Genomic DNA, 25,725 nt, shown 5'->3' on the forward strand with positions numbered 1-25,725 from the left:
GACTACAGCAGCTTTAGTGAGACATCCAGCTGGGGATCAAATCCCACTTCTATGCCAGGTGTGGAATGTGCCATCATCTCAGTACTCTGGAAGCAGAGGCAGGAGGTTGACAAGCTTGAAGCAGCTTGCTCTACAAATTGAGTTTCATGCCTGTCTAAAACCCCTGCCCAAAATCAAACCTCACGTCCACTTTTGGCCAAGCACTCACTGGTCATGATGGCTCCCCCACTCTGCCTTCCCCCCACTCTGCTCCTCAGCAGACTGTTGGAATTGCAGGCAAGCCTGGACCAGTGGGGCTGCTCTCAGATGCCCCACCTACCTCTGTGCACACACCAGACAGTTCTTGAATCCCTGTGAAGATGTCCCCAAGGCCCCATCCCCATCCATACACACAAACACCTTAAGCCAGCCTTCAGCGTGCCCCCTCCGAGAGTGAGGAGCACAGCAGACAGCCTGGGTCTGTGAAATCTGTGTTGCCATGAACAAGCCCTGTGACTTCAGATGAGTTCCTGGTTCCCAAGGTTCACATGCAGACACATTCTCGCCTCTCTGTCTCTCTCTTCATAGGGAAGGTGTGGGGTCTGAGGTTCTCTGGGGTCCCTTCCAAACGTTTTAGCAGGCAGTCCAGAGGAAGAGAGAGGCTGCCTTGAGGGCTCTAATAACAACTTTATTAGGAACAAAAACAATCAAGCCAGAAGCAATATCTTGAGGTCACATGAGAAGAGGTGGGGAGCCCCTGGGCAGGGCTAAGTTAAGACTGGAGCGCCAACCTGATATTCCATCCTTTATTGTCCCAGGAATGGAGGCCAGAAATAACCACGACCCTAAAATAACCTACAGAGGAGTAGAATATGGCCCAATCCAAGACAGTCCAGATACTGTGAGAAAAGATTGCTGAAACCCCCAAGTCAGTGGCCTCTTTCCTGGAAGTATGTTCAGTCACAGAGCTGGGCCCTCCAGGGCATCCCTGTGACTGGACCCAGCTGAGGAACCTCAGGGCTGGAGCTCCCTTTTCCACTTCTGCAGCCTCTCGTCCATGGCCTGGAGTGTGGCCTCATCCTGCAAGACACACACGGAGCCTTCTCTCGCCCTACCCGGTGGCTAGCCGGGCCCACCAAGGGTCTCCCAGCCTTTTCTCACCTTCACAAAACAGAAGCGGACGTAGTGGTCAAAGTCCTTCTGGGGAGGCTGACTAAAGAAGATGGAGACGGGGATTGTCACCAGGCCCTGGGAGGAGGAAGCCATGTCTGCATATAGTCTCGAGACCCAAGACCTCAGCTTGGTGGAGACAAGGAGTAAGGGCTCAGTGTGGCCCCTCCACCTGATGTCATGGCCAGGAGAGAGACCCCAGGGCATTAAACTAGGTTCCTCCCAGGGTGGAGGGTGCGGGGAGAGAGAATAGAGGAGAGACTGTGCAGCGTGCCAAGGCAGAGCTGGGGAAGAACTAAGTTTGAGCCACAGTGGTCTGAGCAGGGTGGAAAGAGCAAAACGGGCTGGATTCTCAGGTATAGGAGAGACAGCCAGGCTCAGAGAGGGCAAGAGTCCTGGAACCAGCACGGCTGCCTTGTGCAGGTGAAAAGGAGGCTGTGCAGTGAGCCCTGGAGCAGGAGTAATGTGAAGGTCGGACACCTGCTGGCCCCATAAGAGCCCCAGCCTACCTTGTTTTTGATCATCCATTTGGCAAAGCGTCTGTCGTAGGGCTCATCCTCAGCACCAGGTAGGTCGGGCATCTTGCTCTCTGGGGCAACAGAAGAGGTCCTGCTGAGTCCCAGCCAACTTTGGTGTCTCCCCGGATCCTGGGTGACATGGCCAGTGCCACTCACTGAAGTCCGAGATGTCTGCAATGAGGAAGTAGCTGCCCTGGGGGATCAAGGGCTTGAGGCCCACGGACTGCAGGCTGCGGATCATGTGGTCTCTGTTTAGCTTCATGGCCTGCGGGAGCTGCAAGAAGTAACTACTGGGTTGTCCGAAGTGTTGCTGCTCCCGTTCAAAGCACTGGGCTACTGCAGCCTGGACAGGGCAGATGAAAGACCAGGTCAGCTGCGATCGGTCCCTGTCGCCTTCCCCACCATGGGTTTTCATACCCTTCTCACCTGGGCCTGGGTGGGACAGTGGAAGATAGAGTTCTGATGCACAGTCCGCAGGTGCTTCAGGATCTGATCTGGACCCATGACCCAGCCCACCTGGACAGGACACAGTCAGTGAGGGCCTCAGCCAGAGGAGCCTTTCTTAATCCTCCACAGCTGCCACCTGTCTAGGGACCACACTTACCTTCCAGCCAGTGGCACTGAAGCTTTTGCCTGCGCTGCCGATGGTCAGGGTCCGTTCCCACATGCCAGGGAGGCTGGCTGCCCGAGGCCAAGAAGAGCAAATGCTGAAATGGGGAAGGTATGGGGGGGGGAGCCCAGGGACAAGCACAGCCTCTTAACTGAGGACTGGCATCCTCTAAGCTGCTGATGCAACCATTCCATTGCCTGCTCCCATTGCCTGCTCCTGAGAGCCTCAGGAAGCAGATGCTACTGCATTCCTCAGACCTCAGGGAGGGGACGGCCCTGCCCATGGTCACACCAGTGCACAGGTCCACAGCCCTGGGTCCTAATCACCAGGCCTAGGCTGCTCCCAGTGGGCTAAAGCCCTGCTCGGGTGTCCAGGGGAAGCTGTGGCAGGCCCGGCTCACCGATGCTGACATGCTGGTGCCCATCATAGACCAGCCACTGGTAGACCTCGTCAGAGATGCACAGGACATCGTGCTGCTGGCACAGGTCAGCCACCAGCTCCAGCTCCTCCTTAGAGAACACCTGTGGGGTCCAAGGTCACAGGTGTGCAACTGGGATGTCCCCAGGTGCAGAGCCTGCCCAGAGGTAGAGTGTGAGACCAGACCAGGTCCTGGGGCTTCTCCGGATCGTCCCTTTGACCAACTCGGCAATACTGGTCCTGTGGGATGGGTTATCTCTGGATCCCACTGGACAGGGAGGTAAAGACACCGTTCCAAAGCCACCAGGAAGTGGTGATGCGCTCAGCCCACGCACCTAGGCCTTCACACCTCTGGGAGGGTTGGGTCCTCAGAGTTCAAGGCATACAGCCCTCCCACTTCACACAAGGAGGGAAACTCAGCTTGTGGAGGTCTCTGGATGGACCCCTGGTACCTTTCCCAGAGGGTTGTTGGGTGTGTTGAGGACCAGGGCCTTGGTTTGAGGTGTGAACTTGCTGGCCAGTTCTGTAGGGTCCAGTTGCCAGTCATTGCTGGATTCCAATTGTCCCTTAGCAGCAGGGCTCTGCAAGAGGAGGGGGAGAGGCAGCAGGAGCTGCTTTCCTGATAGTGGCTCATGTCCTGAGTATCTGCCTCCATCTCTCTCCTTTCTGCTCTGGACTATACCCCCACATCCTCTCAGCTCTGAAGAGTCCCTTTCCTTGTCCCATGTCCCAGGATCTAGCCCATCTCCTATTTTCATCCATAACCACCCAGCATTGCTTACCAGCCTTGACCAACCCATAACCAAGAATCCCTTACCGGCTTCAGGGACACAAACACAGGCCGACCTCCAGCCATGAGAGTCATGGGTTCATAACAATCAAAGGCAGGCTCGATGATGATGACCTGGTTCAACGGTCAGATTAGCTGGGGTCAGCACTGCTCTGGGCTAGCGCTCAGCCCTCCCAGATTAGGTTTCACCTCTCACCTCATCGCCTTCGTCCACCAGGGCCTGGAAGGCTGTGAATAAGGCCCCATAGGCACCTACTGTCACCAGCACGTTCTTGAGTGGGTCCAGCTCCTGTCCCAGCAGCTTGCCAAAGAAACTTGCCAGGATCTTTGTCAGTGGTGGGTAACCCTGCCAGGACAGCACCCAGGCACCCAAGATCAGCCTAGACTCCCAGCTCAGCTGCACCCAGGCCATCTAGAACCTTCTAGCAAAATCCACTTTCTTGGGCTGAATGTCTCATTTCCTTCAACAGCCTTGGCTATGGAGTCCTACCGGAGCTGGGATGTAGGGACAAGAGAACAACAGGGCAGCAGGAACTTCACACTTCCCTGTGTGACTATAAGATACATTTGTGCCTACTTGACCCCTCTAGCAGCCCTGGAGCCACAGATTATTTGGGTGCATTACAAAATAGAATCCCCCAAAAACGAGCTGTCTCTTGCCCAAAGTATTAGAAAATGGTATGCAGAAATAGCCTTTTTCTTTTTCTTAAAAAAATTGCCTGGCAGTGGTGGTGCACACCTTCAATCCCAAGGCTTGGAAAACAGAGGCAGTCTGATCTCTGTGATTTCAAGGTCAGCCTGGTTTACAAAGTGAGTTCCAGGACAGTCAAGGCTGTTAACATGAGAAAGCCTGTCTCAAACAAAACAAAACAAAATTTGCCAGATGGTGGTGGCAGCGGTGGTGCACACCTTTAATCCCAGCACTTGGGAGGCAGAGGCAGGCAGATCTCTGTGATTTTGAGGCCAGCCTGGTCTATACAGTGAGTTCCAGAGCAGCCAGGGCTACACAGAGAGACTCTACCTCAAGCAAAAATTATTTTGTGTGTGTATGTGTGTGTGTGTGTCGCGCATGTGCCCATAGGTACCATAGGAGGTCAGAGGACAACATTTAGTTAGCTCTCTCCTGCCATGTGGGATCCAGGGACCATGTTATTAGGCTTGGTGGCAAGTATCTTTACCACAGACATTTTACAGGTCCCTACTTTGTTGTGGAATATTCCTGTACACTGTGTGAAGATGTGTCATCGTGACTGGTTTAATAAAGAGCTGAACGGCCATTAACTAGGCAGAAAGAGGATAGGTGGGACTTCTAGGGACAGAGACATCTGGGAGAGAGAAAGGAGGAATCTCCAGCCAGATGCGGGAGAAGCAGAATGGACAAAATGGAGATGAGGTAACAAGTGTATGGAAAAATTAGATTTAAAAATATGGGTTAATTTAAGTAATAAGAACTAGTTAGGAACAAGCCTAAGCTAAGGCCAAGCTTTTATAATTAATGATAATCCATGTTGTTATTTGTGAGCTGGTAAAAGTCTATCTACACTACTTCTCCCTCTGAGCTCTGATACAGGCCAACTGACTTGGGGCCTACGGTACACAGTTAGGAATAATCATCCTAATTAGACTTGGAGGTAGAAGCATGGGGCAGGCAGGCAGGCAGTCAGAACAGTTAAGTGGGCACACGGTGTCAGCAGTCAGGTGGGCACACGGTCTGAGCAGTCAGGTGGGCACACGGTGTGAGCAGTCAGGTGGGCACACGGTGTGAGCAGTCAGGTGGGCACACGGTGTGAGCAGTAAGGTGGGCACACAGTGTCAACAGTCAGGTGGGCACACTATGTCAGCAATCAGATGGGCACACGGTGTGAGCAGTCAGGTGGGCACACGGTGTGAGCAGTCAGGTGGGCACACGGTGTGAGCAGTCAGGTGGGCACACGGTGTGAGCAGTAAGGTGGGCACACGGTGTGAGCGGTCAGGTGGGCACACGGTGTGAGCGGTCAGGTGGGCACATGGTGTCACTGTGTCGGCAGGCAGGAACCACTGAGAGAGGGTAAAGACATGCACAAAACATTCAAGGCAAAGCCAAGTGGCTAACAGAGAGACTAGAACTTGAGTCAGTAACTTATGTGCCTCCCAGTGTAAGAATGAACAGGCAGGTAAAGCTGAGCGTGGTGCTGCATATGGAAAGAGCACCGTGTCTGTAAAGAATTAACCAGAACAAAACAGCCTAGAGACACTGGAGTGACATCATGGGAGCACAGTGCTAACACCCGCAGATACATGGGGCTCATGGGTCACAAAACAGCCTGTCGATCAGACCCAGGCCTTGCGCATCACACACAAATGCTTAGCCACCAGTGGAACCATCGTCATCTTCATTGTTAGTGGCTTTCTTTTGGTTTATGCAAAGAACCTTCTGGATTTCTTTGAGAGCCTCTTGGTAGGATGTCAATGAGCAACCCTAACTTCTAGGCAGTTTACCAAGACATGTCAACCATGTTTAACTGTACACGGCCTTCATTAATGTTTTTAGAGAGTCTCACTAGGTGGCTCTGGCTGGCCTGGAATTCCTTATGTAGACCAGAGTGGCCTTAAACTCACAGACTCTGCCTCTGCTTCTTGGATGCTGGGATTAAAGGCATGCGCCACCACGTCTGACTTTCAAGTCATTAATTTTACCTGTAAGTTTATCTTAAGAGGCTGGAGAGATGGCTCAGTGGTTAAGAGGTCCTTGTTCTTTCAGAGGACCTGGGTTCAATTCCCAGCACCCACACAAGGCAGATCACAACCACTTGTAACTCCAGCTCCTGGGCAATCTGCCACCTCTGGCCTTTCGGGTACCGGCACTCACGTGCACATACCCATATACAGGCACACACATAATTAAAAGTAACAAAAATAGATAGAAAGAAAATATCTTAGAGAAATACACGCTTTTAAAGATAAAATGGCAACATTTATAAAAGATGTGGAAAGCAGTCCACTAATGTGGACTAAGTAAAACATGGAACATCTGCGCAATGGAATAGAACTAAATAGCCATTAAAAGATGTGAGGGGGACTGGAGCGATGGCTCAGAGGCTAAGAGCACTGGCTGCTCTTCCAGAGGTCCTGAGTTCAATTCCCAGCAACCACATGGTGGCTCACAACAAACTGTAATGAGATCTGGCGTACATGCAGGCAGAACACTGTATACATAATAAATAAATAGGAGCTGGAGGGATGGCTCAGCGGTTAAGAGCATTGTCTGTTCTTCCAAAGGTCCTGAGTTCAATTCCCAGCAACCACATGGTGGCTCACAACCATCTGTAATGAGGTCTGGTGCCCTCTTCTGGCCTGCAGGCACACACACAGACTGAATATTGTATACATAATAAATAAATAAATATTTTTTTAAAAAATGAAAATAAATAAATAAATAAATAAACCTTTAAAAAATAAGTTAAAAGAGCTAATGGGACAAGCCTAAGCTAAGACCAAGCATTCAAAATTAATAATAAGCTTCTGTCTTTATTTAGGAGCTGGTTTGTGGCTCAAAGAAAGATCCAAATACACCAGCCTGGTCTACAGAGTGAGTTCCACCCAGAACAGCCCCACAGAGAAACCTTGTCTCAAAACCCTAGTCCCCGCCAAAGGCACTCTTCCACTCCAATGTTGGCAACTATATATAATGTGTGGCCCTTACAGAGCAGATGGGATTTAGTCTAATGCAACCAGCAGCCCATCTTTCAGGGGTTGGCTGAAACATCGCCTCCTCCTAGAAGCTTCCCCTCTCTGGACCAGATGCTGTGGTCATGAAGGGTTCCCGATCTGCCTTCCACACTGGGATCTGAGGTACAGTACATAGGAAACTCTCAGGAACTGAAGGATGTGGAACTCAACCCACCGGGTTGTGCCCCATGAGCCTTCACACCTATGTGGTGTTAGTGCCTGTTCTCCAGGACCTTCGGAAGATGCGGGAGACTCACAAATGCCATGGTGTACTGGTTGAGCATGAAGTCCCCACTGGTGGCCTGTTGGAAAGCTTGCAGAGCAAAGTCTGGAGGTGAGAAGTCAGGGAAGCCCTGGCCCAAGTTCACGACATCATATTCTTTGGCCAGTCTGCTAAACTCCACCCTGGCAACAAACAGAGAGTCAGCCCCAGGTCACCTCCCAGGAATACTTCTGCCTGTTTGCAGGGCAGGGTGAACATGCACGGGACAGCTCTAGAAAGACAGACAACACACCCTACCCCCACCTGTGCGAGTCCTGTATTTTAAGGCGGTCAGGCCCTGTACCAATTATATGACTCAGCCCAGGAGACTTCAAACTTTGACCATGACCCACGGTAAGAAACATTTATATGCCAAGCCATGTGAATGACAATAGGAGACTCTAGGGTGTCACATGCTCCAGAGTCTCCTATCTGACTCTAACTCTCTGCCATTCCTTCCCCTCTGTGCTGGAGAGCAAGCCAGGCAAAGCTCCACCCCTGAGCCACACCCTAGCTGCCCTTATACTTTAGAGGCATCTGTTGAATGGGATGTGGTGATGTATGACTCAGAGGCCCCAGAGGGATTTCCTAGCCTGTAATGTACCTGTCCCCAGCACAGTGTGAAACACTTGGCTCACATCACCTCCTGGTGGCCTATATGACTCACTGTGCTCTGGGCCACTCCGAGGACACAGAACTGAGTGATAAAAGCAAGCTTCTGCTCTTTGCCTGTTTGCTCTCGCTCTCATTGGCAAATCCATTTCCTCACTACATTACAGCCTCGTGCACTAAAAATCTACTGGATTCTTGGACTTTCAGTTGGTAGGCGGCCATTGTTGGTTAGCTGGACCAGAGCCTATAAGCCGTTCTAATAAAGAGTGTGTGTGTGTGTGTGTGTGTGTGTGTGTGAGAGAGAGAGAGAGAGAGAGAGAGAGAGAGAGAGAGAGAGAGAGAGTTCACTCTACAGTTCTGTTCCTCTAGAGAGCGCTCTCATCCACTTCTGTAACTTTTCAAGTATACAGCTCTGTCCATGCACCTGGCTTAACGGACACAGGGAGAAGAGAAAAAGCTCTTTTGAATAACTTCCCACTTCACTTACTGTAACAGTAATAACAACACACACACACACACACACACAATCCTTCCATATCTAAGTGGATTAGAACACTAGCATGGAGCCCTGGGTCCCATCCCTAGCACTGCAGTGGAAATATTGGCTTGCATCATCCTTCCTTCTCTTTTCCAATTGTCATGTATATGTGCGTGGTATGCATGTGTGTATATGCACGTCTGCATGTATGGATGTATATATGTGAACTCACATGTGTGTGCAAGTGGAGGAATAAGATTGAAGTTGAGCATCAGACTCTGTTGTTCTTCCTCCTGATTCAATGAGACCGGCTCTCTCAGGGAAACCAGAGCTTGCCAATAGGGCTAGTCTTGCTAGCCAGTTTGCTCTGGGATTCCCTTATCTGTCTTTCAAGGCTGGAATTACAGCCAAGGAGCCCTGTTTACCAGGCATTTACATGGGTTCCAGGGATCTGAACCCTGGTCCTCATGCTTGCATGGCAAACACCTAACCACGGAGCCATCATCTCCCAAGCCTCAAGCCTCTGTATCATATGTTCTTAACTTATCTCATTTCAAAGCACCTATGAAATAAAATGAAGGCTGACCCTTATAAATATTTGTGGAGAAATGGGTTTCAGACCCTCCTCCATCCAGGATATCCAAATTGGCCCAATATCAAGTCTTTCTCTCTGTATCTCTGTATTGTCTTTTGAGACAATGTTTCTCTTTATAGCTTTGGAGCCTGTCCTGGAACTTGCTCTGTAGACCAGGCTGGCCTCTGCCTCCTGAGTGCTGGGATTAAAGGTATGCGCCACCATTGCCCAGCTTCAAGTCTCTCACCATAGCACTTACATATGATCTGAGCCTCCTTCCCACATCCTTTTCTTTTTTCCCCCATGCTGGGCATGAAATCCAGAGCCTTGAACACACTACACAGGCACTGGAGTAGTGAGGTCCGTCCCAGTCCTTCCCGTACACCTCATCTCTAGATGACTAGCTTCCAGTCACCGTACATGCCGTGTAAACAGCTGTTACACCACATTGCTCAGTGACCAAGGGTAAGAGGAACCGTCTTTATATGCTCTGTAGTGCTCTGTAGGGGTGTCTTTCCTTTTCTGTGTATGTGTGTGTGTACAACATGTGTGTATGTGTGTATTTTTGTTGAATGTACTCATGGACATGCATGTGGAGCCCAGAGGAGGTGGGCAAGCGTTTTGATCTAGGACTCTTTCCTATTGCCCCGAGATAAGATCTCTTACTTAATCTGAAGTTAGGACACTCAACAGCAAACCCCAACAATCCTCCTGTCTTTGTTCCCCACAGCACTAGGGTTACAGACAGGCATGACCATGCCCAGCTTTTTAGAAATATGAGTGCTAGGATCTGAATCCAGGTTCTCCAGCATTTATCACAGGCCACTCATACCTGCTGTGAACCATTTCGCCAGTCACAAGATGCATTTTTTAAAAAATGTTTTTGATCTCCAATTGGTTGAATCCCCAGGGTGCGGAAGCCATAGGTATGGAACGGGGAACAGTTACCACCGTGGGAGCCATGGCTTTGTGCCCGATTTGGAGCACTGTTCACAAGACCCTTCAAGGAGGTAAAATCACCTCCATTTTGAACCAGTGTGTCTCTTGTTCAGCACCGCAGTTGCGCAGGGGAAGGCTGAGACTTGAGGCTAGCCTGCTACCTTGGGTCTTGCCTCTCCCATGCTGTGGCTGTCACTACCCATCCTAGATACCCAGAACCCTGTCCCATCCCACCAGCTCACCAGGGGTTGTGATCGATTCCATTCAGCCTTCGAGCCGGCAGTTGTTTGGCCATGATGAGCTGGAGAGAGAGAAGGGAAGTCCACTGTGAGAATCTTGTGTGGGAGCAACCCCAGATAGTGGCTTTAAGGTTCCAGCCCCACCCTCTGCTTTTCTGGACTGGGTGGAGTCCCCCCAGGCTCAGGAAGCCAGGCTGACTGAAACCTGCTCTCCCAGCCTTATTATACTTCCATCCACATACACACACACACACACACACACACACACACACACACACACGGGTGGGGTGGGGGAGGGAGGCTGTGGGGGGGCACACCAGTGCTGACTCTGAGTGTCCTGAGTTGCAGCCATGATGGCCAGGTTACAGGTGACTCCCGAAGGGCTGAGGAAGAGGAAGGGAAGGAGGGGAGAACGGTGGTACCAGGAACAATGGTCCCTAGCATTGGCAAAGGTCACCCTAGGCTTGTACATACACTTAGGACGATTGGGCTGGGTTCCTTAAGCAGATGAGAACTTGCAGTGGGCATAGGGTAGTGTGTTCAAGGTCACACAACAAACTGACTGAGACTTCGAGCTCTGGGGAGGGGGTTGCTCACTCAGACCCCGGAGGGAGTGATGCTAGGTCACTCCCACGCGTGGGGGGCCACCCACTGTGACCAGTAGAAAATCATGACTATGGGTCAGGATCTGCTAAGTTCCCACAGCAGCCGCCAGAGGTGACCTGTTCATCTGTACACAGCACATGACGACAAGAGGCACACAGGGGCTCAGAGGAGACGCTAACGTGGATCCTGTCACAGCGGTTGTGGCAATGGAGAAGCCTCAGGCCATGTGTGATGTGTAAAGTTTCCCAGCAGCCTGAGCCTCATGGGGATGGAAATGAGTTGGGGCCTGGCACACAGCATCCCGGCAGCCCTGTGCCCTGCCCTCCACTGATTGCCGGTGTCACTGGGGGTGGTGCTCACAGTGTCGAGCACCGAGCTGACAAGAGCGTGGTCCTGAGGAGACTACCTCAGCACAATCAAATGTCAGGGCTGACTTTCTTTATGTTGGTTAGCAGACATTTGAATTTTTCTTCCTTATAATTATTACTTTTCTATTTATTTATTTATTTATTTATTTATTTATTTATTTATTTGAGGCAAGTTCTCACTATGTAGCCCAGGCTAGTCTAGAACTCTGTACACAGGGCTAGCCTTGAACTCAGAGGTCCACCTGCCCCTGCCTTTCATATTTTTCAATTTTTTTGTTTGTTTTTCGAGACAGGGTTTCTCTGTGTAGTCCTGCCTCTCCTGGAACTCAATCTGTGGATGGACCAGGCTGGCCTTGAACTCACAGAGATCTGCCTGCTTCTGCTGGGATTGAAGGCATGCACCACCACATTTTTTCATATTTTTTCAAATTTTATAAAACAAATTTTCTTTGATTTTTTTTTTTTTTGAGACAGGATTCTTATTTGATAGTCCAGGCTGACTCAGACTTGAGAGCCTCACTCTCCCAAGTACTGGGATTATAGGTATGGACCATCATGTTTGGCTACATATTTTATTATTCTTGTTGCTATTGTGTTCTGAGACAGGGTCTCACTTTGTAGTTCTGGCTGGCCTGGAATTTGTAAAGAAGTTCATGCTGGCCTTGAACTCATAGCAATCCTCTAGCCTCAGCCTCCCGAGAGCTGGAATTACAGATATGAACCACTATGTCCAGCTAAATATTTTATTTTTACGATTGAAAAATGTAGGAGACATCCATAATTTAGAAGAATATTAGTGATACAATATACCAATATCAAAAACCCGAGAGCAGGGGCTGTAGCTCAGTGGGTGGGTGTTTGCCTCCCACACAGGAAGCCCTGGGTGTGTTCTCCAACACTGCATAACCAATCATGGTGGCTGGGACATGTCATCCCAGTACGTCAGAGGGAAAAGTAGGGGCTTGTTTGAGGCCAGCTCGTGCCACAGGACACCATGTCTTTAAAAATAATAAATAACTAAGAATCCCCTAATATGCATGCATCTGTGAATGCATGTTCAGTTCTGCCATCACACGTGGGTAGGGATAAAGCTGTGGGAGGGAGTCACTGAGGGGCTCACAGAGCCTTTCTCGTGGCTCTGTCCCCAGCTCGCTCTTTTTGCTTTTCTACTTCCCAGTTTATATCTGGTTTTCTATTTCATACAGAGATCATATTATTTGATTGACTGGGGTTTAGCTTTTCGTTGTTGTTGTTGTTGTTGTTCTGTTTTTTGTTTTTCGAGACAAGATTTCTCTATGTAACAGCCCTAGCTGTCCTGGAACTAGCTCTTGTAGACCGGGCTGGCCTTGAACTCATGGAGATCTGCCTGCCTCTGCCTCCTGAGTGCTGAGACTAAAGGCGTGCGCCACCACACCCGACTTAGTCTTTTTAAAAATTATCATTTATTTATTTTGTTGGGGGGGGACACACATGTTACAGCATGTGTGTGGAGGTCAGAGGACAACCTGTGGGGGTCAATTCTTAGTTCCTATGATGTGAGCCCCAGGCATCAAATTCCAGTCATCAGGATTGGTGACAGGTACCTTCAGTTGATGCGCCCTCTCTCAGGCCTTGACTGTCTTATTTCAGGCTCCTTTGTTTGTTTGTTTTTGATTGATCCTAACAAGTGCATCCTTCACATTGCATCTCTTCTCGATTTGAGTCTGTCTATAACTTAGAGTTCTGATTTATTGGCGTTTTTCCAAGCCATATATAGGAGTGGAACCTCTCCCTGTTGACAATGGCATAAAGCCAAAGGCATGGAAAGGTATTGGACTGGGATGTAGCAGAGAGCGAGAGAACATGGGTGATGTGAACGACTGAGGAGGCCTGACAGTGGGTGTTGGGGGACAGAGGCTGGCCTGAGGGAAGTTAGGTTGGGGTGGGGAGGTGTGGAAGATGCAGGGGACAAGGGCACAAACTTACAGATGAGCAGAAATGAGTGGAGTTGAATGGGTTTGAGAAGAATTCCACAAACTTGGGGACTTGAGAGGGTGTCTTTGCAAATGGCCGTCAGTACTGAGATCAGAGAGCAGTGCTGTTCTCAAGCTGTGCACAACACAGTCAGCCAACCAAAATGTACTGTGTGCCTACTGTGTGCTATCAGCTAGGCTGGGTGCTGGGATGATGGGGGGCAGGCAGCAGCTGACAAACCGAGTGTCCATGCAAAGCGGAGCTCCAGTGAGAGAAGCAGGGCCAGGAGAGGTGACTAGGACAGCTCGCCACCAGGGAAGGCGCCTGCGCATGCGCGGCTTTACAGGCAGGACCAAGCCAGTTCCCAGGACCCCAGCCATGAACGTGGTGGAGAGCTATGCAGGGCACTTACAGTCTGGTGCAAACACCGGGCGAGGGTGAGCGAGGCTCCGGCCTTCCTTTCCCAGAGCGGCCACACCAGGGGCGCTGCGATGGCTGCTGCGCTCCTGAGCATGCCTCCCAGGTCCACAGGCACTGCAGACTTCCCCTCCAGGGGTAGAGGAGAAGGGCAGACAGCCTAGGCCCGAAAATGGCTCCAAGCCAGGGACTTGTGTCCCACACACAGGTCTAACAACAACAATAAAGTGTCACTGTGCACCAGGCTGCTGCCAGGTGCTTTACTGCCTGGCTCTTCCCCCTTAGTCACCTCAATCCCACACAGTGACCCTTTAAAATTTCCATCACCTCCAAGGGCAAAATGACCCAGGTAAAGGTCACCAACAGGGGACAACACAGATACCAGCAACCCAGACTCCCATTCATTCCAATTCAAGAAACACACATATGTGCACACACACACACACACACACACACACACACACACAAAGCATTCCTGCTACCACAACAAACCTAGCCTGGAACCTCACCCCCTATTGGGTTGCTACGCATGGGACTGAAGAACCTGGTAAATGACGCCACAGAGTTACAGCTCACAAACCCAACCGACAGGAGCTACACAGCCAGCAACTCCATGTCTTCCACAAATCAAATGTAAAGAAAAAGAAAGGCTAGGGGGTAGCTATGTGGTGGTGCATACTCCCAGCACTTGAGAGGAGAGGCAGGAGGATGACCACCACCAAGTTCTAGGCCCGCTTGAGCCATAGAATAAAATCTGTCATGGGGCAGTGGTGGGCGTTGGTGACGCACGCCTTTAATCCCAGCACATGGGAAGCAGAGGCAGGCGGAACTCTGCGAGTTTGAGGCCAGCCTGGTCTACAGAGTGAGCTCCAGGACAGCCAGAGATACACAGAGAAACCCTGCCTCGAAAAACCAAACCAACCAACCAACCAAACAAATAAATATAAAAAAATAAAATAAAAAACCTAAAGCCAAAAATCCACTGGCAAACACAAAGCCTAACAGACAGCTCTGGGAAGGTTGGATGCATCACTCCATACCATTTCAGCACTCACTACAGAGCGGAGCTGAAGGGACCAAATTCCAAAATAATAAGAATAGTAATAATAAGGCGAGAGGGGACTGCTGAAGAATAGGCATGCAGGGCATTGCGTCAGAACAATTCCCAAATCAACTCTCATGTTTATGGGTGATGGCTCCTAGAGAGGCCAAGACCATTCAATGGGCAAAGACAGTCTTCAACTAGATCAGCTGACGTGAACACTGGCCTGAAATGACACCCAAGCTCACCCTCAGGCAAAAGGTGTTGACGCAGTCTGTTGTTGAACTGCAACAGCAGCAGAGGAGGACCCAGGAGGAGCTGGACTGTGTTCTGAGCACTGGAGAAAAGGGCAGGGTTTTAAAAGACAAAAAAAAAAAAAAAAAAAAAAAAAAAAAAAAGCGCCAGAGGGTGGTGGTGCACGCCTTTAATCCCAGAACTCAGAGGCAGAGGCAGGCAGATATCTGTGAGTTCCAGGACAGCCAGGACTACACAGAGAAACCCTGTCTCAAAACACAAAAACAAAACAAAACTGAACCAGGTGGGCTGGCATTACACATAACTGCAGCACATGGGTAAGAAAAGGCAGAGGGATCACTACCAATTTGAGTCTACCTTGTCTACATAGCAAGTTTCAGGCCAGCCAGTATTATAGCGTAGTAAGATCCTGTCACACACACACGCATACACACACACACAGGCACACACACCGTCACACTACAAAATGTTTTGCATAGTTCTGACTGAAGAACTGAGGCTGTAGCCTCAGATCTGCCATGGACTGTGTGAGGCTGCTGCACGGCGAGGCCTGAGAATCTGTAGTCTCTGTGGTTTGGCCCAGGTGGCGAATATTTAATGAAGACCATGCAGGGCTTTTTTTCCCTCAAAAGCTCCCAGGGTCCATGTGAGGGTGCTGAACCAAAGAATAACCATTTCTGAGATCTCTCTTTAGAATAGCTACACAGAAAAGAATGAATTTGGAGTGGCCGTGGTGCTGCAAGCCTGTAATCCCGCCACCTGCGAGACTAAGATAAGAAGATTGAAAGCCTGACGCCAGCCTCGATTGTCAGCTTGGACTACGAGGTGAGACCCAGCCTCAAAGTTAAAAACAAACAAACAAAACCTTACTTCACATCATATATCAAAATGAACTCAGCAACTCATAGGAGCAAATGTATAAGCGGAAGCAGCAAAAATCTGAACCAGGAAGATTGCAAATGTATTTATGTTTTATGTGTATGAGTATTTTTGTCTGCATATAAGCCTGTGCACCACATGCACACCGTGCCCAAGGAGGCCTGAAGAGGGCGTCAGATCCTCATTGTAAACAAAATAAATAAATAAATCTTCAAAAAAGAGAAAAGAAACCTCAAATATTCATCAATGGCTGAACACAGTGAGATCTACTACTATTGCTCTAATTGTATGAACCTATGCTGTGCTGAGTTATTGTGGATGTTTGTTTACACTGGGAAGATGTCTTTGCCAAGGTTCCTTCTGACTGGTTTAATAAAGAGCTGAATGTCCAATAGCTAGGCAGGACTTCCAGGGACAGAGAGGACTTTGGGAAGAAGAAAGGCAGAGGAAGCAGTATAGTCAGTATGGAAAAAAAAGGTAAAAAGCCATATGGTAAAATGTAGATTTAAAAAAGTACGTTAATTTAATTTATAAGAGCTAGTGGGAAAAAAAAAAAGAGCTAGTGGGATGCCAGGCGGTGGTGGCATACGCCTTTAATTTCAGCACTTGGGAGGCAGGCGGATCTCTGTGAGTTCAAGGCCAGCATGGTCTACAAGAGCTAGTTCAGGACAGGCTCCAAAGCTACAGAGAAACCCTGTCTCAAAAAACAAAAACAGGGCTGGAGAGATGGCTCAGTGGTTAAGAGCATTGCCTGCTCTTCCAAAGGTCCTGAGTTCAATTCCCGGCAACCACATGGGGGCTCACAACCATCTGTAATGAGGTCTGGTGCCCTCTTCTGGCCTTCAGGCATACACACAGACAGAACATCGTATACATAATAAAAAATATTTAAAAAAAAACAAAAACAAACAAACAAACAAGAGCTAGTGGAGCAAGCCTAAGCTAAGGCTGAGTTCCACATCATTATCTGTAAGCTGACAGCCCAGAGACAATTGGATTACACTGAGTGAAAGATATCAGTCACACAAGGCCACACGCTGCTTGATCCCTTTTCTATGATGAATCTAGAACCCAACCAATGTAGAGGTGGCTGCTCACCAGATGTGGACAGGAGGACAGGAAGTCATTACATGGTTCAGTGTACGGCCCTTGACTGGCACGGTGCAGGCCCTTCTCTGGGACCGCTCCATCCTGAGAACAGCTTTCTCTCTGCTGTTAGTCATGTCCATTTGGGAAGCTTCCCTCACTGCAGTCGGGAGTTTTCAATAGAGACAGCTACAGTGCTCCTGTAGGGTCACCTCTTTTTCCTTCCTTCATCCACTTGGTACCATGCAAATGTGACTGCCACACCCTGGTCCCTTGCTTGTCCATACTTGTGTCTCTGCTGGCTAACGCTCTTCCGATAACCCACTGTGTGAGACACTACGTGGGCTAGCTGGTTTCATCACTCGGTGACAGCACGCTTCGCTGGCTGTCCCTGAATGAATACAGTGACTAATCGGCACCTGGCACAGGGGCAGGGGCATGACACGACTGGTTGCCATTTAAATGCAACCTGTTATTCCACAACCTGTCATTCCTTCTGAGATCCATGGGGGAGGAACGAACTACAAGGTTCACGGTACACAACGGCCAGTGACTGGCTCATGGCTACGGACGTCTGAACTGGACGTCTGAACTGTGTGGTTGAGAACAGTGCTGTTTAACTGCGTCTGGACACCAGCAACCCGCTCTAGTCAGAGTGCGGCAGTGAGGGCTGCTTATTATGAAGGAATGGCTGTGCTGAAGAACGTCTCAAGAGACTACTGAGTTATAAACACTGGCTTTGGGACTACCAAATTATAAACACTGGCTTTGGGACTACCGAATTATAAACATTGGCTTTGGGACTATCGAATTATAAACACTGGCTTTGGGACTACTGAATTATAAACACTGGCTTTGGGGACTCGTAGACTGGCATATAGTTTGACCTGTGAGTGTGTGTTCAGTGTGTTAGTTCATGTGGGCCCAGGAGCAGCATGTGGCTGTGTGTGTTGGCCAGAAGATACCTTTGGTGTCATTCCCCAGGAGCCCTCTCCCTTGTCTCTAGGAGACACCACAGGTGCGCCGGATTTATTCTTTCACCAGCACTGGGAATCAAACTCAAGTCCTCATGCTCATGCAGCAAGCGCTATACCAACTGAGCTAACTTCTAAGTCTCCTGATTTTTTTTGAAAAAAAATTAGACCATATTGCTGGAGATAGGGGTTGTTGGTAGAACATTTGTGTGGCATGAGCGGATCTGGGGTCTGTCCACAGTAAGGCTTCCAGACACTTGAAGAAGATGAATGGGGGCCTGAGGTTAGAGGTGGGTGGGATAGTGAGGCATGAATGAGGAATGATGGCCACAGGCCTGAGTGACTTTTGGTCACAACTGGATTGTGGTGACAGTGGCAAAAGTGTGAACATTTCCTCAAAATCATGAAGAATCGGGGCTGGAGAGATGGCTCAGAGGTTAAGAGCATTGCCTGCTCTTCCAAAGGTCCTGAGTTCAATTCCCAGCATCCACATGGTGGCTTACAACCATCTGTAATGGGGTCTGGTGCCCTCTTCTGGCCTGCAGCCATACACACAGACAGAATATTGTATACATAATGAATAAATATAAAAAAAAATCACGAAGAATCTGACGGGATGTAAAATCCACAGGGTAGGCGTGGGGTGGGAAGGGTGGGGTGGAGAGGGGTGCGGAGCCTGGAGAGACAGCTCAGAGGTTAAGAGTGCATGATGCTCTTTCAGAGGACCTAAGTTTGGTTTCCAGCACCCAAGCCAGATGACTCACAGATACTTGTAACTCCAGATCCAGGGGATCTGACACCTTCATCTGACCTCTGACCACACACACAAACACACACAGAGAGAGAGAGAGAGAGAGAGAGAGAGAATTGAGAATTAAAAATTTTAAGTGGCCAGGCGTTGGTGGCTTGTGCCTTTAATACCAGTTTGGGGAACAGAGGCAGGCAGAACTCTGTGAATTCGAGACCAGCCTGATCTACAAAGTGAACCTGTCTGAAAAAAAAAAAAGAACAAAACCCCCAAAATAAATAGGAACTAAAATAAGGGCTGGGACATTAAGAGCATTGGCTGTTCTTGTAGAGGACCTGGGGCTGGCTCCTAGCACCCACATGGTGTCTCACCATCTTCTATAACTCTAGTTCCTGGGCACTGAGTCCTCTTCTGTTGTTTGTGGACACTGCATGCACATGGTGTACAGACATTTCTCTGGCTATTTTTATGTCAACTTGACACAAGCTAGAGTCACTGGAGAAGAGGAAGCCTCAATTGAGAAAATACCTCAATTTGATCAGTCTGCAGGCAGGCCTATAGGGTGCTTTTTTTTCTTTATTTCTAGACAAGTTTTCTCCAGGGCTGTCCTGGAACTCACTTTGTGGACCAGGTTGGCCTCTAACTCACAGAGGTCTGCCGTGGGATGGTCTTTTTGTACACTGTAAATATGCATCACTCTCGCTGGTTAACGAAGAGCTTACTAGTTGATAGCTGGGTAGGATTTTTGGGGCAGGGAGAACTCTTGGAAGAAGGAAGATGGATTGGAAAAGGATGCCAGGAGATGCAGAGAGAAGAAAGATGAACATGCCATGCTAAAAGATAAGAGGCTAGATAAGAAATATGGGTTCGCTGGGCGGTGGTGGCGCACGCCTTTAATCCCAGCACTCGGGAGGCAGAGGCAGGTGGATCTCTGTGAGTTCGAGACCAGCCTGGTCTACAAGAGCTAGCTCCAGGACAGGCTCTAAAAGCTGCAGAGAAACCCTGTCTCGAAAAACCAAAAAAAGTAAAAAAATAAAAAAAAGAAATATGGGTTAATTTAAATTGTAAGAGCTGACTGGAGGCAAGTCTAAGTTACTGGCTAAGCATTTATAATTTTTTTTAGATTTATTTGTTTATTTATTATGTATACAACATTCTGCCTGCATATATGCCCGCATGCCAGAAGAGGGCGCCAGATCTTATTACAGATGGCTGTGAGCCACCATATGGTTGCTGGGAATTGAACTCAGGACCTCTGGAAGAGCAGCCAGTTCTCTTAACCACTGAGCCATCTCTCCAGCCCAAGCATTTATAATTAATAAGTCTGTGTGGTTGTCTGGGAGCAGACTGGCGGGACAGAAAACTCTGCCTACAGAAATCCACCTGGGGCTGGAGAGATGGCTCAGTGGTTAAGAGCATTGCCTGCTCTTCCAAAGGTCCTGAGTTCAATTCCCGGCAACCACATGGTGGCTCACAACCACCTGTAATGAGGTCTGGTGCCCTCTTCTGGTCTGCAGACATACACACAGACAGAATATTGTATACATAATAAATAAATATATTTAAAAAAAAAACAAAAACAGAAATCCACCTGCCTGACTCCTGAGAGGGTGTTTGCTTAATTAGTAACTGATGGGGGAAGGGCCCAGCCCATCGTGGGTAATGCCACCCCTTGGCAGGTTGTTCTGGGTTCTATAAGAAAGTGGCCTGAGCAAGGCGTGAGGAGCAGGTCAGTAAGCAGAACCCCTCAAAGGCCTCTGCAACAGCGCTCCTGCCTCCAGGTTCCTATCCTGACTTCCTTCGATAATGAACAGCAATGTAGAAATGTAATCCCAATAAACCCTTTCCTCTCCAACTTGTTTTTCATGGTGTTTCATCACAGCAATAGAAACCCTAAGATAGATATCTGATGTGAATTCCCCTCTGTATGCTGTGAATATGTTTTATTACCATTGGTTATAACAGTTATATTGACTGTTTCAGCCAATGCCTTAGCAGAGCAAAGCCACGTGGAAAATCCAAACAGAGACACAGAAAATAGGCGGAGTTAGAGAGATGCCATGTAGCTGCTGAAAGAGAAAGCTGCCAGTCCCTAGTCAGAACCTTACAGGCAGGCCACAACCTCATGGTGCTTCACAGATTAATAGAAATGGGTTAATTTAATATGTAAGAGTTACCTAGAAATACATTTAAGCTATTGGCCAAACTGTTTTAATTAATATAGTCTCTGTGTGATTATTTGGGTCTAAGTGGCGGGGGGGGGGGGCGGATAAAGAGCATAGATATCCATGCAGACAAAAACACTTAAACACATAAATTAAAAATATGTAAGTAAGGAAGTAAATAAAATAGAGCCAGGTGTAGGGGTGCACAGCTTTTGTTTGTTTGTTTTGTTTTGTTTTGTTTTGAGACTGAGTTTCTCTGTGTAACAGCCCTAGCTGTCCTGGAACTAGCTCTTGTAGAGTTGAGCCTGACCTCAGACTCACAGAGATTTGCCTGCCTGTGCCTCCCAAACTCTGGGATTAAAGGCATGCACTATCACAGCCCAGCACATGGTACACACCTTTAATCCCAGCATTTGGGACGCTAAGCAAGTGGATCTCTGTGATCTTGAAGTCAACCTGGTCTACACAGCAAGTTCCAGGCTAGTCAGGGCTACACGGAGATACTCTGTCTCAAACAAACAATTCGCAGAGAAGTGTTGTGGGGGGGGGCAGCTCAGGTGTTTGGGTACACTAAGGAAACAATTCCACCAGGGCAGGGATCAGAGGGGCACCATGTAACCTTTACAACACCTTCCTACAAACTGTGCCTCCTAAGCATCTACAATGAGACGTCAGTGTCAGGCCAGGTGCTGGCAGCAGGTGTCTTCCCCCTCCACACCTCCCTGGACAGTTAATGGCCAGCAGCCTCACCAGAAAGTGTATGGATGACCCTTGGACACTGGGCATGCTCCAGAAACTTGGTGCTGATGTCAGCTGTGCCCTGACTGCTGACCCCACGGGACATGCTTGGACAGTAGAGTGTGTTGACACTGGAGTGTTGACACAGGTACAGAGCCACCTCAGCCGGCCTCGGGGTGGCTGAGCCCTGGCTCTGGAGCCTCCATGTTCTCCTTTCGTCAGGACATGCAGATTCTTTGCTTTAGGCATGACCTGACCCACAGGGGTGCCAGCTCTGCCCGATGCCTTTCATGCATCCCATGGCATTCACTCCGCTGGACTCTGCCCAGCTCTGTTTCTACTTAAAGTCGCTGCCCAGGCCTCCCTCTGAACTCACATGGGACTAGCTATGCATTGGCACCGGTGTGCACTTGTGCCCTGGTGTGCATGGAAGCCGACTGTGAAGGGGTCTGGCAATCAGCAAGACGGCCTGGAGCAGCCACCCACCTAACATGTCCATTGTGTAACATGCCAGAAACTGCATGTGGGCAACCAGCACAAAAGCAGCCCAGTGGACTAATGAGATTTGTAGAACTAAAGAGTCCCTTGTGACTAAGTGCTTCTTAGGATCATATATGTGCCTCTGGCACTACCCCTTGCGGTGGGACGTGGTCACCAGTCTGAAAACGCATAGCACTCACCTATATGAGCCAACACTAAGTCTGCTCCCTGGTAACACAGACTTCGGACAAGAGCCCCCTCCCATTCTCTGTGGGGTTTTATCTATTTATTTAATTGGCTATTCTGAGACAGTCTCATTCAGCCTGTAGCCCAGGCTGGTCTGGGACTCACTGAATCCCTCAGTTTCCCAAACGTGATTGTGGGCATGAGTTCCCATGCCCAGCTTATAAGGCTGGCTTTGAAAAAATAAAGTCTCGCCGGGCGATGGTGGCGCACACCTTTAATCCCAGCACTCGGGAGGCAGAGGCAGGTGGATCTCTGTGAGTTCGAGACCAGCCTGGTCTACCAGAGCTAGTTCCAGGACAGGCCCCCAAAGCCACAGTGAAACTCTGTCTCGAAAAACAAAAAACAAAGCCGGGCGGTGGTGGCGCACGCCTTTAATCCCAGCACTCGGGAGGCAGAGGCAGGCGGATCTCTGTGAGTTCGAGACCAGCCTGGTCTACAAGAGCTAGTTCCAGGACAGGCTCCAAAGCTACAGAGAAACCCTGTCTCGAAAAACAAAACAAAACAAAACAAAAAAAAAAAACAAAAAACAAAAAAAATAAATAAATAAAGTCTCTTCAAAAACTGAAACAAACAAAATAAAACTCTGCCTTTTGTTGAGTGGTGGTGGTGCACGCCTTTAATCTCAGCACTTGGGAGGCAGAGGCAGGTGGATATCTGTGAGTTTGAGGCCAACCTGGCCTACAGAGCAATTTTCAGGACAGGCTCCAAAGATTAAATGACCCAGCTCCACCATTAAATTAACTACGGCAAATGGGACCCTAGGGCACAGCCTATGGGCTCAGTTTACCCATCTGGAGCATGGTACAGAATCAGCACAGCAAGGACAAAGGCCTGGACTTGATCCCCAGCACTACAGATAGTCTAAACCATAACATGTCAGCTCCTGGTATGCATGCAGTAACCTGTAGTTAGCTAGCAAGAAACCAATTACCTCTGAAACCTACAAATTTTCCTCAGAAACCTATTTCACAGGACTAGGGAGACGGCTCAGTGGTTAAGAGCCATAATGCTTTTGCAGTGGACCTAAATTTGATCCCAGAACCCATACCAGGCGGCTCACAACTGCCTATAACTACAGCTTCCAGGGAGATCTGATGCCTCTGCCTCCACAAGCATCTATACTCATGTACACACACACACACACACACACACACACACAAACACACAGTGAGACAATCACAAACTATTAAAAATAAAAATAAATCTTTTAAAAAATCTATTTCATAACACAAGATCTCTCCCCACTATACCCCCCCAAGACAGGGCATTTCTGTGTAGCTTTGGCTGTCCTGAAACTCGCTCTGTAGACCAGGCTGACCTAGAACTCACAGAGATTCACCTGACTCCTTCTCCAAGTGCTGGGATTAAAGGTGTGCACCACCAATGAATGCCTGGCCCAGCCTCCCCTCTCCCCGCTCCAGCTTTTAAACAGTAAAAAAGAGCTCCCATAATATAGACATTCCCAAGGGAAATGCTGCCCTAAGAACTAAGCAACATAAGGATGGAGACCCAGGCCCTTTGACCCTGGACTGGGCTGAGGAGAAAGCAATGACTTCTGCAGCTCTGACTAAAGGTTCCCAGCCCACAGGGATCGGTGACAAACCCAGGTGTGAGTAAGGAGGTAGGAAACTTTCAGGGTCCCCCTGGGTCCCCCAGGAGTCCTTCAGGACCAGTGTCTGCTGGGATAGGTCTAACAGACCCCTCTCCTGCTAAACTGAGGTGGCTTGGCCTGCTGGTCACAGAGGCTGGAGCAGGCCTTTTTTTTTTTTTTTTTTTGGAAGCTTAGGCGTCCCCCCTATTCCTTGGCAACTTGAGAACTCAGCCAGTAAAAACAACCAGGAAGCCAAGAGCCCCTCCTCCTGAGATGTGACACCTTTATTTGCAGCAGGGACTGCTGCTTTGGGGACAGACTGCAAACACCCTGCAGGTGGGTGAGGTAAAGAACATGTCATTGCTGTGAAGCCTCCTGTGGTTTTCTGTCACCCCTATCCGGACTGGCAGTCAGGAGCCAGGTCCTGAGGTTAGGGAGGTGAAGTGGAGTGGTAGGTGGGCTTGAGGCTTGGCCATAAAGGAAGGTGTGCATTGAAGGCCAGACTGCAAGTCTCCAACCTGTACTTGCTCTGATGATGGGCACTTTACCAGTCACGTGGGACCCTCAGGGAATGCTGGGCAGTCATTCTATACACTTCTCTGTCACAGATGAAAGGTCACTAGAAGTCCCCTCTGACTCCACCCAGTCTGGTTCTTTGTCCTGTGGGTGGGTGGGAAGGGAGTGAGAGCCTGTATAGATCCGCTTTCCAAACTCGGTGTCTACTGCAGTGGTCATATCTGTTAATGGACGATGGCCCAGGTCTACCGACTTCAGGGTGGAAAATGACTTGGACTTTATCATGGGCTCCGCCACTGTTCTTCTGTTCACCCTCTCCCTTGGCTAGTCAAATGGGTCTTCCTGTGAGACCCCTTTGTCTGTGCAGTATGTGCTGGTGGTATGTGGGTTCTGCACATCTGACCAAAGCAGCCTAAAAGCCCCTGTATTCAAATTCCAGTTTCTTCTTCCCATGCTGACTGTAATACCCTAGCTAAATCCTTTAACTTCCCCTAGCCTGTCGCCTCCTTTATTAGAGGGAAACAGCAAGACCGTTAAGAGGAGCCCCGAACCTAGGCATTGTCTCAGCAGATAATTTCACCTTTCTTTCGAAGAATCAAATCGTGCACACAGTAGTTAAATTCCTCGCCTTGTTAAATTAACAACGTGTGCATATTAGTAGAAAGCTGGTGTGCACGCGAACACTCGAACGGCGGCAGGACTGAAGGCTACACTTTCTGTCCCATGAGTTTCTTTATCTATCTTGGAAGTTGTACCACATTAGTACTTTAACCCAATTGCCACGACTACTGTCAGCCTGGGAATCGTCAGAAGAACCCACCGAGACTGTTACTGACGCCAGCTCTGCCGGGAATTCTCTGTAACCGCAGACTTCATCTTCTTGGCCAGGACTATCTTGGACGAGTGGATGCGGGTGCAGAGAGAGCTAGCCAGACTGGTCCCACGGCAGTGCAGAACTGCCAACCGCGCGCATAAGTGTTTCCCGGGGGACCAAGCCTTCTTTCAGCGAAGCTACACATCACACACAAACAGCAGCACATGCATCAAGGCTCACAGCACTCAGAACCCTCTGGAGAACCTGCCAGCTTCAACACACGATCTTGGAAAAACCTCGCACCGCGACCAGGTACTCACCTGCTTCAGCGAAGAACTGCGCTGCTTCGTCAAATCTCCAGCGACCCCAAATGTAGTCCCAAGGTTGCAAACGTCTCTGTTCCTTTAAAGAGGCGGAGCCCTAAATGCGCTACTTCTGCCCAGAAGCAACATGGCGCCAAGAGCACGGTCAGAAGCTGCGCGAAACTCTACGTTCCTTTTAAAAACATGGCGACCCCATGGCGGCCCCCGATTGCGCCCGGTGACATCACT

General features: G+C 49.2%; 1 protein-coding gene across 8 annotated transcripts; it reads right to left on the reverse strand.

Annotated features, from left to right (window-relative positions):
* Nucleotides 1-646: 646 nt before the first annotated feature.
* Kyat1 (kynurenine aminotransferase 1) lies at nucleotides 647-25,697 on the reverse strand. Of its 8 annotated transcripts, XM_038336873.1 has the most exons (15): nucleotides 25,495-25,696; nucleotides 14,931-15,019; nucleotides 13,636-13,850; nucleotides 10,300-10,358; nucleotides 7,450-7,597; nucleotides 3,681-3,830; nucleotides 3,512-3,598; nucleotides 3,147-3,275; nucleotides 2,678-2,798; nucleotides 2,272-2,348; nucleotides 2,094-2,183; nucleotides 1,824-2,010; nucleotides 1,659-1,738; nucleotides 1,141-1,227; nucleotides 647-1,059 (listed from the first exon to the last, which is right to left on the reverse strand). In XM_038336873.1, the coding sequence occupies exons 3-15, from the start codon at nucleotides 13,735-13,737 to the stop codon at nucleotides 994-996; spliced, it is 1,383 nt and encodes a 460-aa protein (XP_038192801.1). In that variant the 5' UTR covers nucleotides 13,738-13,850; nucleotides 14,931-15,019; nucleotides 25,495-25,696; the 3' UTR covers nucleotides 647-993. The 8 variants fall into 8 exon arrangements, with proteins under 8 accessions (XP_038192801.1, XP_038192807.1, XP_038192800.1 ...); XM_038336879.1 differs by lacking the exon at nucleotides 14,931-15,019 and having other exon boundaries at nucleotides 1,141-1,192; nucleotides 25,495-25,697; XM_038336872.1 differs by lacking the exon at nucleotides 14,931-15,019.
* Between the last annotated feature and the right edge of the window lie 28 nt (nucleotides 25,698-25,725).

Source organism: Arvicola amphibius, chromosome 7 (genome assembly GCF_903992535.2).
Source record: "Arvicola amphibius chromosome 7, mArvAmp1.2, whole genome shotgun sequence".
In the NCBI taxonomy this organism is placed as follows: Eukaryota; Metazoa; Chordata; class Mammalia; order Rodentia; family Cricetidae; genus Arvicola; species Arvicola amphibius.